The 19,396-nt window shown below is 56.7% G+C and overlaps 2 protein-coding genes across 2 annotated transcripts in view; both read left to right on the plus strand.

Moving 5' to 3' along the window:
• Nucleotides 1–4,445, plus strand: part of ERF (ETS2 repressor factor) — a 7,480-nt gene extending 3,035 nt beyond the window's left edge. The window contains exons 2-4 of the mRNA XM_082862625.1: nt 1,530–1,764; nt 2,142–2,257; nt 2,364–4,445. Coding sequence (XP_082718751.1) covers nt 1,530–1,764; nt 2,142–2,257; nt 2,364–3,667 — 1,655 coding nt within the window. The 3' untranslated portion in view covers nt 3,668–4,445. The remainder of the gene's footprint in view (nt 1–1,529; nt 1,765–2,141; nt 2,258–2,363) is intronic.
• Nucleotides 4,446–8,942: 4,497 nt separating this feature from the next.
• On the plus strand, nt 8,943–18,470 carry GSK3A (glycogen synthase kinase 3 alpha). The gene is made up of 11 exons (XM_082863601.1): nt 8,943–9,349; nt 11,127–11,314; nt 12,639–12,722; nt 12,892–13,002; nt 14,644–14,774; nt 14,873–14,979; nt 15,933–16,030; nt 16,109–16,204; nt 16,592–16,778; nt 17,117–17,209; nt 17,794–18,470. Exons 1-11 carry the CDS (start codon nt 9,067–9,069, stop codon nt 17,865–17,867), a joined length of 1,452 nt encoding a protein of 483 aa, XP_082719727.1. The 5' UTR covers nt 8,943–9,066; the 3' UTR covers nt 17,868–18,470.
• Nucleotides 18,471–19,396: the final 926 nt, after the last annotated feature.

Below are 19,396 nucleotides of genomic sequence, written 5' to 3' on the forward strand. Positions count from 1 at the left end.
CTGTCACTTCTGAATGGAGCAGGGGCTGCTGGTACATACAGTACCCTGGGTCTGTGACCAGCTGGAGGTCATATGGTCATATCCCTGGAGCCCCGAGGGGCTGGTTTGAGGCTGGAATTTCTGAATGAGGCAGGGACCAGGTGGGGAATGCTGGCCATCCCAGTCTACCCAAGGCCAGGGGTCAGGGAGCTGGGTCCCAGTAGAGGTTAGAGTTGGCTCTGATTTAGAGGGAGTGGCCCCTGTGGGAATAGGAACTGCTGATCCCCTGTGTCCCCATGGGGAAGGATCCCCTGTTGGATTCCAGACTTGGGTGGAGTCTTTGGGGGAGGTTCCATGTTGCCCCGGGCCTGGTTGGTACCTGCTTGAGCTGTGGTGTGAGCCAGGGCCAGGGGAGGGAGGCTGACCCTTGCAGCCTGATTGGGACTTGGGACCCCGCCCATCCTTAGCTCTCCACCTTGGCCTTCTCCCTCTAGTGGCACCAGGGCTTCTGTCTTGCCTCCCCCCTTCTCTTCCTCCCTTTCCCTCCTCCCGCCCCTCCATTACCGGCTGCCTAGTGCTGAATTATTGATGACCCCTGATTACCCGGGGGTTTGGGAAATGACAACAACCGCAGCCCCCCCAACTCTCCCCCCCAGGCTGCCCATCACCTCTAGGGACCAGCCAGCCCACCACCAACCTCTACCCAAGGTTAATGCTGGGGGCGGGTAGGTAGGTGGGCAGGGAAGAAGCTGAGGATGAGAAGGCAGAAGGGGGAGCAGGCTACAGCTATCGGTGACTGTTCAGTCTTGAGGCCCTCCAGCCAGGTTGGGTCCGTGCGCCCGGGTCTGGGTAGGGCAGTGCAGCACAGAGGGTCTAGGGCTTGATGGGGGGGCGGGGGGGCGCTCTCTCAGACAGTCTGGGTTTCACTCTCCAGGGAAGACAGAAGCCTCTGTGTGTGCAAGCGCTGACCTCATCGTCAAGCAGCCACCCCACCCCTCCTGGTCCTTTTAAGAAAAAAAAAAAATCCTCCTTTCGGGGCCTAGGGTGGGAGTAAGGGCTCCGGTAGGTCTTGGGAGGGAGACAGTGTACCTTCCTAGGAGGGGAACAGAGACGGTCGTGTGGCGGGGGCGGGGGGCCGGCGTGGTAGTGACTGACCCTGAACGGGATTGCGGGTGGGCTGGGGGGGGCTCGCCCCAACCCGTCTGGCCACGTGTGCCCCTTCCTGCCCCTCCCCCACTGGCAGCCTTGCCCGCCGGCCTGGCTTGGTGCCTGGCCCCCTGGCACTGGCCCCGGGACCCGCCGCCGACGGTTTCCTGTTTCTCCCGGTGTCGCTGGAGCAGGCTCCAGCTTCCCCTCCCCCCAGCTCCTGTCTAGCCCCCCTCACACACAGACAGACACACACTGTCTCCCTCTAACCAGGTCCTGGCTTGGCAGGGGGAGACGGATTTCCCCACGTTAAGGGCGGGGTAGGGGGTGGACCCTGGGATGGGCCCCAGGGCCCCAGACTTGGCGCCCTGACCCGGGGCCGCACCCCTGCCTCCTGTCCCCAGGGTTTGCCTTCCCGGATTGGGCCTACAAGCCGGAGTCGTCCCCCGGCTCGAGGCAGATCCAGCTGTGGCACTTTATCCTGGAGCTGCTGCGGAAGGAGGAGTACCAGGGTGTCATCGCCTGGCAGGGGGACTACGGGGAATTCGTCATCAAGGACCCCGACGAGGTGGCTCGGCTCTGGGGTGTCCGCAAGTGCAAGCCCCAGATGAACTATGACAAGCTGAGCCGGGCCCTGCGGTGAGGAGGGCAGAGGTCCCTGGGCAGATGTGGACAGCGCCCCACTGGTTGGGAGCCCCTGGCCCACGGGAATAGGCTTTGGGTTTGCCCTCTGGGTCCAAATCACAGCTGCGTGACCTTGGGCAAGTCCCAGCCCCTCTCTGAGACCATTTGTCACACCGAGGTGTCTGAGGAGAGAATACAACTAGGGACGTGGCCTCTAGTCTGGCCCCAGAACTGAGGGGAGAGCTGGTCTCCACCCTCTGGACCTTGATTTCTCTCGGGTGGCCCGTGTTTCTCGGTCACCCTTTGCGAGCAGCACTCACATGTGTCAAGGTTCGGGGTCTGGACTTGGGTCCCGCGTGACTGACCATCCAATGGTGTTTCTACATCCACAGCTATTATTACAACAAACGTATTCTGCATAAGACTAAGGGGAAACGGTTCACCTACAAGTTCAACTTCAACAAACTGGTGCTGGTTAATTACCCTTTCATCGATGTGGGGTTGGCTGGTGAGTACAAGGGCTGGTAAGCATGGCCTCAGAGGGACGGCAGGGTCTGTCTGAATGTCCGGGCGAGGCTGGGGGCCTTGACATCGTGTCTCCCCTCTCCCGCCAGGGGGTGCGGTGCCCCAGAGCGCCCCGCCAGTGCCGACAGGCGGCAGCCACTTCCGCTTCCCTCCCTCAACGCCCTCCGAGGTGCTGTCTCCCACCGAGGACCCCCGCTCACCACCGGCCTGCTCTTCGTCCTCATCCTCCCTCTTCTCGGCTGTGGTGGCCCGACGCCTGGGCCGAGGCTCTGTCAGTGACTGTAGCGATGGCACGTCAGAGCTGGAAGAGCCACTGGGAGAGGACCCCCGGGCCCGACCGCCTGGCCCCCCGGAGCTGGGTGCCTTCCGCGGGCCCCCGCTGGCCCGCCTGCCCCATGACCCTGGTGTCTTCCGTGTCTACCCCCGGCCCCGGGGTGCCCCTGAGCCCCTCAGCCCTTTCCCTGTGTCGCCTCTAGCCGGGCCTGGCTCCCTGCTGCCCCCTCAGCTCTCACCGGCTCTGCCCATGACACCCACGCACCTGGCCTACACTCCCTCACCCACGCTGAGCCCTATGTACCCCAGTGGTGGCGGGGGCCCCAGCGGCTCGGGGGGAGGCTCCCACTTCTCCTTCAGCCCTGAGGACATGAAACGGTACCTGCAGGCCCACACCCAAAGCGTCTACAACTACCACCTCAGCCCCCGCGCCTTCCTGCACTACCCCGGGCTGGTGGTGCCGCAGCCCCAGCGTGCTGACAAGTGCCCGCTGCCGCCCATGGCACCCGAGACCCCACCAGTCCCCTCCTCAGCTTCGTCCTCCTCTTCTTCCTCCTCCTCTCCATTCAAGTTTAAGCTCCAGCCGCCCCCACTGGGACGCCGGCAGCGGGCGGCTGGGGACAAGGCTCTGGTGGGCGCTGACAAGGGCAGTGGCGGTGCCCTCGGTGGTGGTGGCAGCGCAGGCGGGCTGGCCGAGGGGGCCGGGGTGCTGGGCCCCCCCGCCCCCCCGCCCCCCCCACCCCAGATCAAGGTGGAGCCTATCTCGGAAGGCGAGTCAGAGGAGGTGGAGGTGACTGACATCAGCGACGAGGATGAGGAAGACGGGGAAGTGTTCAAGACGCCTCGTGCCCCCCCTGCACCCCCGAAGCCCGACCCCGGCGAGGCACCCGGGGCAGCCCAATGCATGCCCCTCAAGTTGCGCTTTAAACGGCGCTGGAGTGAAGACTGTCGCCTGGAGGGGGGTGGGGGCCCCGCTGGGGGCCTCGAGGATGAGGGAGAGGACAAGAAGGTGCGTGGGGAGGGGCCTGGGGAGGCAGGGGGGCCCCTCACCCCAAGGCGGGTGAGTTCTGACCTCCAGCACGCTACAGCCCAGCTCTCTCTGGAGCATCGAGATTCCTGAGGGCTGTGGGCAGGGGACCCCCGTTCCCTCCACCCCCCCATGCCTCTTTTGCTGCCTTAACCCCCCCCCCCCCATTTCCTGGAGGTGAGGGCAGCTTTCTCGGTCTCTTCCCTGCCTCCTCCCTTTCCCCTCCCCCACGTTTTGTATAAAACTTTTAATTTCTCTTTTTTTTTTTAACTGTGAGGGTGGGTGGGTGCCCAGGGCTGGGGGCTGTCCCCTGTCTCTGTGGGTTTCTAAGCTCCGGGCAGAGTGGTAGGGGGGAGGGGGGAGTTAAGGGGGCCACCTCCATTCTGGGGAATTTATATTTGAACTGAGGCTCTGGCCTCAAAGCCCAGGAACTTTTTTATTACAATCGCTTAGGAAGTAAAGCCTTGTCTCCCTCCCTGTTCTCTGCCTCCTGTACCTCTCTCCCTTTCCACCCCCGGCCATCCTCAGCCCCGATCCTGCCTTCCCTGCCCCTCCAGGGGCCATGAGTGCCTGGGTTTCTCATACCCCCCCACAGGGTTGCAGCAGAGGAGGGAGGAACATTTTATGATGAACCAAAAATTCTGTGGGGGGGGGGTTGGGGGTGGAGGAGGGTGAGGGGTGCCGCCCATAGGCCACAAATCTCTACAAGTGCCTGCTATCCCTCTCCTACTCCCCACCCCAGCGCCAGTCCAACCCCTTCACCCCCAGCTGCTCCTAGGACTAGCCCATAGGCAGGCAGGTGGGAAGGGGGTGCCCTGAAACCAAACTGGAAGCCCCCTCTGCCTCCCAGCTGGGGCCCCTGGGCTGGGGGTCTGTGGTCAAGCCTTATTCTGTATTGGGGATGGAGGGTTGGGGGGAGGGAAGTTGGGGGCTGCTGGAGAATGTATTCAAAATAATAAAACTTTGGACCTTTGGATGCAGTGATCTGTCCTGGGTGCTGGGTGCAGCCACTGCAGGGCAACAGCCTTTGCTTGGTTCTTAAGGACAGGGACCTAGACTGGACCCCCAAATGGACCTATGGCCAGAGGGCCTAACCCCATCTGAATGGGGCAAATCCAGGCCTGGGAAATGAACTCCTGACCTGGGGCGGCACTTAACCCCTGGGCCTGATGGTGAAGGTCTCAGGCATGCTCTGGCCCTCTGTCTGCTCCCCTCTTCCATGGGGGATCTGCTCATCCTTGGGAGCCCCTTAGGCTCTTCAACACCACACCATGGCCCTTGCTCTCCTGCCTACAATGCCTTTCCTCTCTGTGAATTCCTAGTCGTGCCTCCATGGAGCTCCTTTTGCGCTACGTCTGGTGTTCTCCCACACATCACTCTCTTAGAGGCGCTTATGAATTAATCTGGGAGTCCTTTGGCAACAGGCTTGCAGGGTCTCTTGAAATGTAGACCTTGCAAGGTACCTTAGTGATCTTCTCATCAAACCATGGAAACACTCTCTGCCAGCAAGTTAAGAAGGGACTGGCTAGGGCTTCCCTGGTGGCGCAGTGGTTGAGAGTCCGCCTGTCGATGCAGGGGACACGGGTCCGTGCCCCGGTCCGGGAAGATCCCACATGCCGCGGAGCGGCTGGGCCCGTGAGCCATGGCCGCTGAGCCTGCGCGTCTGGAGCCTGTGCTCCACAACGGGAGAGGCCACAACGGTGAGAGGCCCGCGTACCGCAAAAAAAAAATATATATATATATATATATATATATATATAAGAAGGGACTGGCTTCATCATAGTTGCTATTGATTGACCTACGGTGTGCCAGGTACCTAGTTGGGAGCTGCAGCGCTTTTATCTCCAACATCCAGCAAGGTAGGGGCAAGCGGCTCACTTAAATCACTTGCCCAAGACCTTAAGCCCAGCTAGGACTTTAAATGAAGTCTGTCTCTGAACCCCATGTTCTTTCAACAACTGCGTTCTCCTAAAGCCAGGATCGTTGGATCTAGACCAGGATCTCAAGATCATAGGATCTGAGAGGTGAGCTTATAAGGCTAGAAGCCCAAGTTGGAGAGCTTGAATCAGAGATGAAAGAATCAAGAGGAGGAATCCAAGCTAGAGGTGCCCTTAGAGACAGCGCAACCCGTTCAGTGCAGGTGAGGTGCTGGAGGCCCAGAGAGGGGAAGGAGTTCCCCAAGGCTACACAGCTGCTAAGAGATGGAGTGAGAATTGAGGGCTCAGGGCCTGTTGTGGACTGGCTTCACCATGAAACTTCACCCTGTGTAACTCTGAGGGGAAAGGAACTGGAAACGCCTACCCACTCTCCTTTCATCCTCATTTCATGCCAGCCCAGGGTGGGTGGTCCCAAATGATGCCCGTTGGCAGTGAAGAGACGATCCAGGGTTGGGGTACTGGCAGGAAACTGAGGCTCCCGTGGCGGCCTATGGGCAACTGCTCCCTCTCCTGGGTGATGTAAGTCATTCCCTTAGGGTGGGGGCCGCTGGGCTATTTCTGGAAGTTGGGATGAGGCCTGTCTCCTGGCAACATAGATGCAGCTGAGTTGGTGGTGGTGGTGGTGTGATGGAGAAAGAGGGATGTCATCATTGGAGGGAGGAGGGAGGACCCTGACTAGTAGTCTCAGCACCTGATTCTAGTGCCTTCAAAGCACCTCTAAACCGGGTCTATCGTGGATTTAAAAGCACTCAGCTTCAGAACTGCTCTCCAGGTTATTCCACAGCCCCAGCAGACTTCCTGCCCCCAATTCTGGCTGTGTGGGATGTCACAGGTGGCATCCGGTCTTGAAAATTCCAGCGGCTCTTCTAATCTTTAATGACCCACCTAAATTTATTCACGGTTTCTGCAAGACCATACCCCTGCTCCCTTCTACATCTTCCGGGATCTCTGATAACCAAGTATAAAGCCCTTTATAGATCTCAAGACACTTCATCAATTAATTCATCCCATGAGAGACCCTCTTCTTACCGATAATCTCAGTACTCCCACAGTCCCCCAAAGGTCCTTCCTTATGCTCCTCAACCATCCCTCAGAGATCCCCTCAGTCACCAGTAGTTTCTCACAGTTTCCCACAGACCTTTTACAGACACCCCAAGTCCTCTCTGACTTCACTGGTCTCCAGGAAGACCAGTTCACCTCTTCACAGACTCCCCTGAGCACCTCCAGACACCCATAGGCCCCTCATAACCACTTACAACCCGCTCTAGCACCCCTCAACAAACGTTCTCAGCTCGTACAGACATTCGGGTAAGATTCCCTCAGACTGACGCCCTCTGACTCCGACGGACCCCAATCCCCTCTGGAGGTTGCCCACGCGCGGCCCACTGCGCATGTCCCACGGGTTCTGGCCCTTAAGTAAACGCTGCTATTCCGCCCTGCTCTTCTGCCCTTGCAGACCTTCTTGGTCCAGTTTAGCATTCCCCAGGTTTTGGAGCTTGACTCGGATTTTTGCTTGTGGACTCCGAGCCACCGCCAGAGGGCAGCAGACACTGTTTGACTGACAAACTACTACAATTCCCAGAAGCGCCCGCTCTGGGCTGTGCGTGATGCAGCCTCATTCATTGAGAAGAGAGCGGAAGTGTGACTGCGCTTTGCCTTCTGGTTAATGCAGTTTGAAAAGGCTTTAGCGCTACCGTCTGTCCTACCCCAGTGGTCTGTGTCCGCTGGGAATTGCGGTCAGCTACAGACCGAGTGGACGAGACTTTCTTCAGGCTTCAGAAAGGAGAGGACAATTAGCGTGATCACAGGATCTGATTAAAGTGAAGTCTAGAGACTCCATTTCCCATCATTCCACAAGACAGGAGGGGCGGAGGGTGATTTCATTCTAGTTCCAAGTACTTCCGGGACACACACACACACACACACACACACACACACACACACACACACACACACACACACACACACACACACACACACACACACACACTCTCTCTCTCTCTCTCTCTCTCTCTCTCTCTCTCTCTCTCTCTCTCTCTCTCTCTCTCTCTCACACGAACTCTCACACACACACACGAACTCTCTTTCCCAGCGCGCTTTGGGGCTACTGTCCTTCCGGGTATGAATCGATAAGTGGGGCGATATAATGCGTGCACAAAACCCAAGGCTACTCCTAGCAGCCGGCTTCCTTCTTTTGGGCCTTTCAGGATCCTGTGATTTAGGAAGCGTGAGGATGCAATAAGCTTAATGGGGGTTCAAGAAAAATTCTATTTTCATTTCTTTCAAACTTCGGCTCAGCCTGCTGGTGCAACCTACATTGCTAGAAAAAGCTAGACAGTATCCGAAGACTGTATTGTCCTGAGAAACCACCGGAAACTTTGTTTCCTAAATCGTTTGCGGGGAGGGTTTTCCTTCCGGATTTGTGGAAACTTGGAACTTGGAGTGTTTGCACTCCATTTTCCAGCAGCCCCTGATAGACTTCGGCTGTTTCTTGGGACCTGGCGGCGGGGCAGGAGGCGTTGAAACTTTTTTCAGTCTCCCCTGGGCGACTGCTGTCTTTCACCTTTCGCTCACGCTCTCCCGACTACACTTCCCGGCAAGCCTCTGCAGTCTCGTCTCACAAAGGGTCGAGATCCGGTCTGGACTATTCCCCAGCATGCTTCAGGATCATGGTAGATCCCTCCCCTTCAGTCAGTGGGAAGGCTGCCTTGAACTCCATTTCCCAGAAGACACAAAGGCTCGCTGTAGCAACTGCTCTGAAGCCTCGGTGTTGACTACATTTTCCAGCGGGGACTGCGGCCTAGCGAAAGAGGGAGGAGGAATGCTATTCCATTTCCTAGCCTATCTCCGGAACTGCAGTATCCACTTGGGGCTTGGGGAATCACATGGGACTCCATTTCCCGGCGTGCTTTGGGAGTAGCTTCACACCTGCAATGCGGTGAGGGCGTGGCGATGACTCCATTTCCCGGCTTGCCTCACGGCCCGATTGCGGCGGGTCCGCGGCCTCCGACTCAATTTCCCAGAGGGCACCTGGCGTTGGTCGGCATACAGCCAATATACTAAGTGAGCGACTGGACTCCGTTTCCCGGATTGCATCACGTCTACACAGCTCATTGATGGAGTACTACATTTCTGAGCCACACCTAGGGACGCGCGGTTGCCGCAATGGAGTGAGTGTGCGACTCTGATCCTACTTCCGAAAGTGCTTCAGGGTCCGCTGTGGGCACAGTCGGCCAACTTATTGACCAGGACTGTGTTTCCCGAGGTGCAGAACGACCTATCAACCCCGCGGTCCACTCTGAGGTCTTTGCGGACTCCATTTCCCGGCGTGCCGCGCGGCTCTCTGTGAGGGCCGACAGCGGCGACGGCGGCGCGCAGAGCCGGCGGACTGCATCTCCCGGCGTGCCGCGCGGCGGGCGCTGGGCCGGAGCCGGAGCCGGAGCCCGAGCGGCGCGGCCTGGAAGAGGCCGGATCCCGCGGGAGGCGGCAGCAGCGGCAGCGGCGGGGGCAACCCGGGCAGCCCGAGCCCCGCGGCCTGGGCCTGCGCTCGGCGCCATGAGCGGTGGCGCGCCTTCGGGGGGCGGCCCTGGGGGCTCGGGCCGGGCGCGGACCAGCTCATTCGCGGAGCCAGGCGGCGGCGGCGGCGGCGGCGGTGGCGGCCCCGGGGGTTCGGCCTCTGGCCCAGGCGGCAGCGGCGGCGGGAAGACGTCAGTCGGAGCCATGGGCGGGGGCGTGGGGGCCTCGAGCTCCGGGGGTGGTCCCAGCGGCAGCGGCGGAGGAGGCAGCGGCGGCCCCGGCGCGGGCACCAGCTTCCCGCCGCCCGGAGTGAAGCTGGGCCGTGAGTACTAGCGTCGCCCGTGGCGGGTGGAGATCGGATCCCTGAAGTCACTTAGACGTCGATCAGGTTTTTCTTTATGCTTAGAGAGGAGCTCGAGGTCATTGTGCCTCCCCAAACTGGGATCTGAGCTCTCCCCCATCCCAAAGAAAGGGATTTGGGGGGGTTACCATCACTTGGAGTTTAGAATTAGATTTAGTAATCCTCTAAGAGACAGGGGTCACAGGTTCCTGTTCTTCCAGTACCGAAGTCTTGGGTCCGTGAGCCTTAAAAACAGGGATCCGATGTTGCCAATCATTCGAGAACGGGATCAGGGGTTATTGTCGCTTGCAAATGGGGCTCAAGGGTTATTGTTTCCCAAGAGAAGAAGAATAATATCATCACCATCCAGAAGGAGCGATCTGAATGTGCTCCCCTTCAGAGCATGGGGATTTGGAGTGAATATCACTTAGAAGCAGCGATTTGGGTTTGCTGTGTCCCCAAAGAACAGGGCCAGGGCTTTCCAAACCTGGTACATAGTCACCTTCTGTTTTAAAAGACGACGTCTACTATCATTATCTGTCCGTAATATGTAGAATTGTACCCCCAATGGTAGAAATTAATGATTGCTGCTTCTTGAGGATAGATTGGAAGTCAGCATACTTTTCAGACCAAGTCCATAGTATTATTCAAAAAGGATGAGTCCGTGGGTCTCCTTTCACAGAAATGGAATGAGGGCAGGGGAGGGTCCCAGTTCCACCCCATAGAATAGGGATGTGAAGTTATACCTATTTCATTATTCTGAGAAATGATGTCACTGACTCTGGAAAAATAGCTATGTAGGATCATCTCCCTCCAAAAGATGGTGTCACTGGCCCCTCAGAATGGATTTGATTCATCATTGACCCCTTTTCTTTGGGGAACCTTTCATCAGTTACCCAAAGAAGAGGGATCACTATCCCCCAAGAATGCCGCCAAATTTTGTTGCCATTTACAGAATGGAGTTGGGAATTATAGTTTTCCTTGAAAGCACTGAGGCTGGGATAGCCCCCTGATGATAGAGATCAGGTTCACCATTCTCACTATTAAGTGCTTGTTCATTAGGGACCAGTTACACACAGGATGGGGTCTGGGGCTCTGGACCTCACAGATGAGGTCAGGCCAGTGCTTTTTTCTAGCCCCAAAGTATTTGGGTAAGAGCTAATTGTCCTCCTAACGTGAGAGTTAGGGTACTAGCACTTACTGGAGGAGTCATTCATTTCTGTCACCAGAAACCAGTGGTGAAGTTACCAGTACCACTTAGGGAGGACTTAAGAGATCACTATACCCTGAGCTGTGAGAAAGGTTAGTGCTTTCCTAAAGTAGCATTACCTCAGGGTTACCGCTCTCAAGCAGAAGAGGTTAGGTCAGGCTTTCCCCCAGTGAGGAGTGGCCACAAGGCAGTTAGCTCTTAGTGGATGGATTCAACATCTGGCAGTGCTGGTGCCTCCTCAGATCAGGAGGGACCATTCATTTGCTGCTTACTAGAAGTGGAAATTAGGGGTCACCAACCCTTGAACAGCAAGAGGTTTTATGTGTCAGTACCTCCCCTATGGGAGGAGTCAGGATTTGGGGTTCCATGAAGGGTAGAGGGGAAAGGGCACTGGGAGGCATCCAGTAGCCATCTTTGAAGATTGGGGAAGGGACAAAGAACCCCCCCAATGAGCTTCCTGTAGTGACTCCCCTCCCTCTCACAGCCCCACGATGGGGTGGTGGCCAGAGGGGAAAGGTCAGTAGATCTTGTGTTCCCTTTGCTCCCCAGGTGACAGTGGGAAGGTGACCACAGTGGTAGCCACTCTAGGCCAAGGCCCAGAGCGCTCCCAGGAGGTGGCTTACACAGACATCAAAGTGATTGGCAGTGGCTCATTTGGGGTCGTGTACCAGGCACGGCTGGCAGACACGAGGGAATTGGTGGCCATCAAGAAGGTTCTCCAGGACAAGAGGTTCAAGGTAGCTTGGGGGGAACGGGGACAAGGAGGTTTGATTGCACATGACTGGTGAGAGAACTCCAGCAAGAGTGCTGGACTTGGGCTTCCACGGGGGATCTGAGCATGGGCCAGAGGAGAAGGGAGTGAGTTGTGTGGAAGATGGGAATGTGGATTCCAGGAGAGTCCAGAGCTGACTTTATTGGGCTTTTGCTGTAAGTGCTTTATAGGTGAGTTTAACTTATGGAAAGATTCTCTGAGGGTAGGTACTGTTGTTATTCCCATTCTAAGTAAGCAGAAACTGGAAACTGAGACTCAGATGAGAGAATTGCCCAAGGTCAAGACTAGAATCTGATTCCCAAGCCCTTCACCTTAACCACTAAGTTACACCCCTGTCCAGAGGAGAAAGGAAGCTAGTGGGGCTAATGAGTATGTTTGCGAAGGTCAGGCTCTGCTCTAAGGGTTTGACAGGTGCAGGGAGACGTCCTGCCTGTGCTGCACATGCCTTGGTTTGGGGCTCTGTCCTGTCTGAGGAAGGAGTACCCTTTCTTCATTCATACAGAGGTGCCCTGTGAGCTAGTAGAGCCCTTGGATCCTAGGCTACTCTGGATGTAGGAGAACTGAGGCTAGGCTGAAGGGAACCAGGTCAGAGCCTAGGTCCCGGGCAGTGAGGACTCTCAGGGGAGCTCCAGGGTGCTGCTCAGAATTTGATTATAGTTGAGTCCCAGAAGTGAGAGGGATCTGAGGATAGGGAGCTCTGAGGCCCTGAGGGGAACAGAGAATAGAGAAGAATGCTGAGACTGGGTCTCCTGGGAAGAGGTTGAGGCTGGATCCCCATTGGGAAGATGAGGATTGGAAGCTTGGAGTCTGGGACTCTGGAACCAAGCCGGGGTCCAAGGGCTCAGATGCCTCTAGTGAAAGCAGTGGGGAGGAGTGGGGACCAGGGTGAACTGGATGGCCACTTCCTGTCTGTTGTTGCTTGCGCCAGGCAGGGAGGTGGGCCTCATGTGGCCACATCATCTGAGTTTTAAAGAGAAGCTGGAAAATTTAGATGATATGTGAAGTCATTTGATTGGTAAATCTCAGCAAAAAATCAAGCATCTTTAAAAAGTAGGCTGCAGAAAGCACATAGAAGTGGTCTGAGTTTAGCCCACAGCTTGTGTGTGAGGGGAGTGGGCTGGGGGTGAGGAATTAGGGGCTGCGCCATGGGGCCTTGGAGCTGGGACACAGGGAGCAGCTGCTTGGCTCTGTTGGCAGGAGTCGGGGAGTAGAGCTGTGATGAGGGGTGCTAGGGAGGGGAGGCAGGGAGAGCTGGTGGTTTTCTGAGGCTGCCTTCCTTTGCCCCCAAGAACCGAGAGCTGCAGATTATGCGTAAGCTGGACCACTGCAATATCGTGAGGCTGAGATACTTTTTCTACTCCAGTGGGGAGAAGGTGAGACCTCAGTGTGTGGAGGAGTCCTCCACTTTGACTCCACCCGTTTGCCTGCCTGCCTTCCTCATGACTGCTGGTCTCTTCCCCCGTTATTCCCCACAAACCTTCCCTCCCCCCGTTCCTTGCTCTTTTCTCACAATGCCCCACACCTCTCCTTTGCTTTCTGCAGAAAGACGAGCTTTATCTAAATCTGGTGCTGGAATATGTGCCCGAGACGGTGTACCGGGTGGCCCGCCATTTTACCAAGGCCAAGTTGACCATCCCTATCATCTATGTCAAGGTAGGCAGGCAGGCAGGCTGCTGGGGCCCAGGCCCACAAAGCCAGGAGCTCCAGACAGACACTCCTGCCTCTGTGGGTTCCCTCATCTCCAAGTTTACGTTGGTCTCTGGAGGTCTCACGTTCTCTGCCTTTGTCCCTATACCCTCAGAGATGGAGCACGCCAAAGGCAGGGCAGCCCAACCCAAGGCCTGACTCAATCAGGGAGGCAGCTGACCAGGCTGGGGAGGCTGCTTGGGTCCATACTGGGAGCCCGTTGGTACCAGTTAGTGTTGGTGGAGTTAGCTCAGAATCGAGGTGGGGAACTGGAATGCAGAGGGGAGACTATGAGCTCAGAGTCTTGGCCTTTGGAGCCTTGGCAGAGGGGTGATGGGAAGGAGGCAGGGTTGCGGAAAGGTTAGTGCCCACAGAGCCAGGAACGCATGAGTCTTAATTCATCACCTGTGCAGGCTTATTCCCCAGTGCTGGGTGCTGTGCCCTGTATGATACTATCCGTAAGGAGTTGTTTGAACGAATGGATGAGTGTATGGGCTAGGGATGCTGTAGAGAACAAGGCTGGAGCAGCCAGCGGCATCGGGAGGCGGAGGTTGGGTGCGAGTTTGTTGGAGGTTGCATGGGGCCCCATTTTTCCTCCCGCTGGCTTTAAGTACCCCAGGCCTAGGTGAGCCCTGGGGCTCTCCCAGTGGTGGGAGCTGTGGGACTTTGCTTCCTGGGAGGCAGTGGTGTGGTTTGTTGAATGTGTCCTGTGGCTGCCTGTGTTCCGGGGCCAGCACTGAGCAGTTCTAGAGGCCCAGTTGACTGAGACCCAGGCCTTGCTCCTGCAGAGCTCTCAGTTTAACAGGGTAGACAGGTGTCATCACAGAGAACTATAAAACTACTAGCAACTGCCGTACTGGAAGGAGCACAGGGGATTCTGGAAACAGAGGCCCTGCTTGCTTTGGGAGTGAGAAGGATCAAGGAAGTCTTCTGGGAGGAGACCAGGCACAGGGCAAGAAAGTGGCATCTCTGGCCGAGGGCACTGGGAACAGAGGAGGAGGGGGCCCAAGAAGCATCCCTGAGCAGATATTATGTGCCAGGCACTGGTCTAGGCCCTGGGGGATGCAGCAGTGATGGAACCACAAAGATCCCTGCTCTTTTGGCACTTACATCCTCGTCAGTAGGGAAGAGGGTGGCAGGAAAATCCAGCTGGAGAGGGGCTGGCTCGTGGGTGGTTGTGACTGGTGGGCAGAGGAGGCTGAGCCTTTCCTATAGCCGGTGGATTTGGTGAGGCTCCCCGGCCTGCTTTAAAAGAAGGCCTTCCTGATGTATCTGTCTTACTCATCAGGCTTCTGCTGAAGTGTGTGCTTGAAGCAATGGTTTCCAAAGTATGGACCAGCACCAGCACTAGGGGCTTGTTGCAAATGCCTCATCCTGAACGACTGAATCAGAAACTCTGAGAGTGGGGCCCAGCAGTCCGCAGTCCCTGTTTTAACAAGGCCGCCAAGTGATTCTGGTGCTCGCTAAAGTTTGAGAACCAAGGGGCAGCAAACTGTTTTCAAGTCAGGGAGAGTGGGTGGAAGGGCTCTTCAGGCCAAGATGGTGGAGCAGGGGTGTGCTCTGCGGGGAGAGCTGGGCTGGAGTTCTGCTGTCCCCTGCCTGCCCCAGGTGTACATGTACCAGCTCTTCCGGAGCTTGGCCTACATCCACTCCCAGGGTGTGTGTCACCGCGACATCAAGCCCCAGAACCTGCTGGTGGACCCCGACACCGCTGTCCTCAAGCTCTGCGATTTTGGCAGGTGGGCCTGACCCGGGGTGTGCTGGGTGGCTGAAGGGGCGAGGAGGGATCCCGGCCCTTGGCTTGTGTTGACTCCCGCCTACGCATATCTTCCCACAGTGCAAAGCAGCTGGTCCGAGGAGAGCCCAATGTCTCCTACATCTGTTCTCGCTACTACCGGGCCCCAGAGCTGATCTTCGGAGCCACTGATTACACCTCGTCCATCGGTCAGATTTGAGGGAGGGTGGGGGTGGGAATAGCAGTCATGGCAGGTTTTGAGTTCTTTCTGTGTGTCTGCCAGGCTCGGTGATAAAAGCTTAACATCTGTTCTTTTAGCCAGTCCTCAAATTCAGGAAGGTGATGCTGTCATACGTACATTTTACAGTTGAGCAGTCTGAAGCTTAGAGTGGTGAGGCCACCTGCCCGCAGTCACACTGCTGGGACTGGGCAGGGCCGGGCTTTGAAAGCTGACCTGACTCCAGAGTCCATACCAGCTCTGGAACCTCCCAGTCAGTCCTCTCTTCTCAGGCAGGGGGAGGGGCTGACGGTGACCTTGGGGGAATCGGGAGGTAAGGCTTTGCCATCATGAGGGTGTGACCTGCTCACAGGGCCTCCATGTCCTTCCCTGTTGCTGGGGATGACAGCGCCAACTTCCAGGCATTAGGAGAGGGTGTGAAAGTGTTTGGAAGAGAAGTCATCAGCAGTGTGAGGAAACTTCATGGTCCCTAGATGTGAACTTGTGCTGTGGCGGTCAAGGTTCAGACCAGGGAGGGGTGACTACCGGCCTATAGCTATTCCCAAGGGCAGGATAGAGGCCAGAAGTGAGTAAGGCAGCCCACTTAATGCTTTAACTTCCTGAGGCCCAAAGAACACAGGTACCTGTTCTTGGCCTGTTGATCTGTCCTCTGAAGCTAGAGGCAGAGAAAAGGCTTATTGGGGTCACAGAGTGGAGAGAGGCAATGGAAACATCTAGGTTGGAGAGTACAGTGCAGTCAGGTAGACTTGGAGGTTCGAAGTCAGGCTCCTGTGTTCCTAAGCTGTGTGTGACCTTGAGCAAGGCACTTCCTCTCTGAGCTGAGAAAATGGGGCTGCCGGGCATCTCTCAGGATGACCATGAAGGATAGAAATGTATGCCAGGGGTTGGGCATGGTAGCTCTGACCCTGCCCCATTCCTCTTCAGATGTGTGGTCAGCTGGCTGCGTACTGGCCGAGCTCCTCCTGGGCCAGCCCATCTTCCCTGGGGACAGTGGGGTAGACCAGCTGGTGGAGATCATCAAGGTGAGGGCAGGGCCAGGGTGGGCAGGGATTGGGCTAAGCACTAAGGGCCTTGGCTCAGACCCCTCCCTTTCCCTACAGGTGCTGGGAACACCAACCCGGGAACAGATTCGAGAGATGAACCCCAACTACACGGAGTTCAAGTTCCCCCAGATTAAAGCTCACCCCTGGACAAAGGTGGGGCAGGGCTAGGGGCTCAGGCAGCATGGCTGAGGTCCCCATTGGAGGCCAACCGGTCTGGGGACCTGGCTAGAGTCATGGCTCAGTAGTGGGTCAGTAAATTTCATCACATTTCAAAGTTTATGGAATGTCCCATACTCTAAAAGTCGAGGACCCACAGTAAATGCAAGAGTCCTGTTTTTCTGGTGGGGAAACACGCTCACGGCAGGGCCCACACAGTCATGGGACCTGAGCGGGTTGCTCATCTGATACAAACTGACCTCCCCTCAGAGGCCGGGCCTCAGTTGCCTCATGTGGAAAGTGGGCTTGTGGGAGGTGGGCAGGAGTATACCAGGGCCCAGGGCGTCTCACCCTTGTCACCTCTGCCCCCTCCACCCCCCCAAGGTGTTCAAATCCCGAACGCCACCTGAGGCCATCGCGCTCTGCTCTAGCCTGCTGGAGTACACACCGTCCTCAAGGCTCTCCCCGCTGGAAGCCTGTGCCCACAGCTTCTTTGATGAACTGCGATGTCCTGGAACCCAGCTCCCCAACAACCGCCCGCTTCCCCCTCTCTTCAATTTCAGTCCTGGCGGTGAGGGCACAGCCTGGGATCTGGGTTGTTGGAGGGGCAGCCAAAGATTGTGAAGAGCTTGGTGTCGAAGACAGGAGTCGGGAGGTGGGCTGCAAGGCAGTTCTGGGGCTCAGGAAATACCCCCGATTCCGGGAGACCCAAACTGACTTCATCTGCACTCTGCAATCCTCCTGTGTTAGGCTCTTGCCAGTTTTTCATTTAAAGTGTTCAGTGGCTACGTGTGTCCCAGGCAACTGGCCTTGCCCAGAGCTGGGTCCCTATTTGGTGCCCCTTTCTAACCCCGACTGGGTCTCCAGGTGCCCTGTCCCCTGACTAGGCATGTCCATTCCTGTCTCTAGAACTCACCATCCAACCATCTCTCAACGCCATTCTCATCCCTCCTCACTTGAGATCCCCGGCGGGCACTGCCTCCCTTACCCCATCCTCACAAGGTAAGTTGGGGGCCATCTTCTGAGCATTAAAGCTGCATTTCTCTGCCAGGGGTGGGGATGGGTCTGTTCTCTGTTCTCACAACCACTGCGTTTCCTGCAAAATTGTAGACATTCTGACAGAAAGTGTATTTTACATGTGAATGGCCACCTTTGTGAGGCATTATTGCCTGTATTTGTGTTTAAATGCAAACTGGAAAACCAAAGACATAAGTTTAGCCTGAACAAACAAAAAGTTAAATTTGTTGCTCACAGTAAAAAACAGGGGCCATTTTATGTACAAATCCAGATTTCCTGTTTCTCTTGGGGAAGAAAATAAGACTGGGCAGCAGTGGGCCTGCCTCTGCTCAGGGCAGTATTACCAGCTGGAGCTGAGTTCCAGCTGCCCCTGTTCTGTGGGGCCTGGCTTTCTGGTGAGTCACTCAATGACCAACCTGGCCCTTTGGCATTTGAGTTTGCAACCCTAGACCTAAAGTGACAGCTTTCCATTTCTAATGTAGCATCTCACACCAGCTTCCTACTCTTGGCGGGGGTGGGCGGTGGCTAAAAGGCAAAGGCTAACTGTCTGCTCCTTCCTTCCCCCTCAGCTTTAAGTGAGGCTCAGACCGGCCCAGACTGGCAGTCGACCGATGCCACAGCTCCCCTCACTAACTCTTCCTGAGGGCGCCACCAACTACCCTTCCATCTGGGAGCCCCCAGTGGGGCTGGGAAGGGGGGCCATAGCCTGTCAAGCTCCTGCCCTGACCGGGCCCCTAGACTAGAGGGCAGAGGTAAATGAGTCCCTATCCCCACCTCCAGTCCCTCCCTCACCAGCCTCACCCCTGTGGTGGGCTTTTTAAGAGGATTTTAACTGGTTGTGGGGAGGGAAGAGAAGGAAGGACCGGGGATTTGGGGGGGGGGCGGCATGAGGATCTCCTACCCCCTCAGCTCCCTCCCCTCCCCCCAGGTCTCCACCTCCTCCAACCCCCCTCCCCTCCTGTATCCCTTGTAAATAGAACCAGACCAGCCCTTCTCCTCCTCTTCCCTTCCCTGGCCCCCGGGTGTAAATAGATTGTTATAATTTTTTTCTTAAAGAAAATGTCGATTCGCACCGTCCAAACTGGCCCTTTCCCCTCCAACAGCTGTGTCCCCCCGTCCTGTCCTCTGCCCCTAAGGCCTCCTCCCTCCTCTCCCCATCCTGGAGGGCAGGGGCAGTGGGGGAGCCCCTGATGTCTTAGTTTCCACAGTAAGGTTTGCCTGTGTACAGACCTCCGTTCAATAAATTATTGGCATGAAAACCTGCTTGCTGTCTGGACACCTGTTTTCACAGAGGTGAGGGAGGTGCCTGGGGGGCTCTCCTGGGACAGGAGTGGGCTGCATCTCAGGCAGGGGAACAGGGTGGGATGAACCCAGGCTGGCCCTGGCTCAGGTGCCCAAGCTTCCTGTGCTCCAGCCCTCCTCTGCACATGTGATGAGCTAGCTCTGGCTTATCCACTGCAGCACAAATCATCTGCTTCCACTGAGGGAGGGAAGCACTGTCATTCCCAGGTGACTGGTGAGAGAACTGGCCATCAGATAGGTCAAGGCCACAGAGTATAGGTGGCAAAGTCAAGGTTTGGACAAAGGGCTCCCTATCTTATAGCCTGAGCTACCTGCCACTTCAGGGGGACACAGGATGATGGGAGGTGGGTCACTCAGGCCAAGACAACCTTGGTATGGACTCTTAGTGGGCATGGATGGGGGCAGAGGAGCTGTCCCCAAACCCTAGCAATTCCCCAAGCCTTCATTTCTGTCTTAAACGAGGCCCCACCTGGCCCATCTCTTTAGGGATGCTGGGAAGTGACAACCCTGGGAAGGCTGTCGCAGAGAGTATGGTTTTTTCTCTTGCTTTGAAAACATGCTGGGGCCAGGTGGTGGGGCCATGGGCAGAGGAAAATGGCACCTCCTCCACATAGTGCCAATGGTAGGCGAGGGCAGGAGGCCCTAGAAGTAAAAGGGAGCCTGGACAGGAGCAACTGACGTGTCCTCCACTGGATTCCATTTGTGAAGAAAAAGGGAGAAGAGTTTTGAACATATCCCAGAGGGTGTTCGGGGACTGTTCTGTAGCATCTGGGCTCCGCTGTCTGCGTAGGCAAGCCCCAGGGGCATCTGTATACTGCCCAGAGCAAACCCTGGCCCGCCCTGCTCAACGCCATCCAGATGTCACCCTGT

This window comes from Leucopleurus acutus (assembly GCF_964270905.1).
Source record: "Leucopleurus acutus genome assembly, chromosome: 20".
Taxonomy (NCBI): Eukaryota; Metazoa; Chordata; class Mammalia; order Artiodactyla; family Delphinidae; genus Leucopleurus; species Leucopleurus acutus.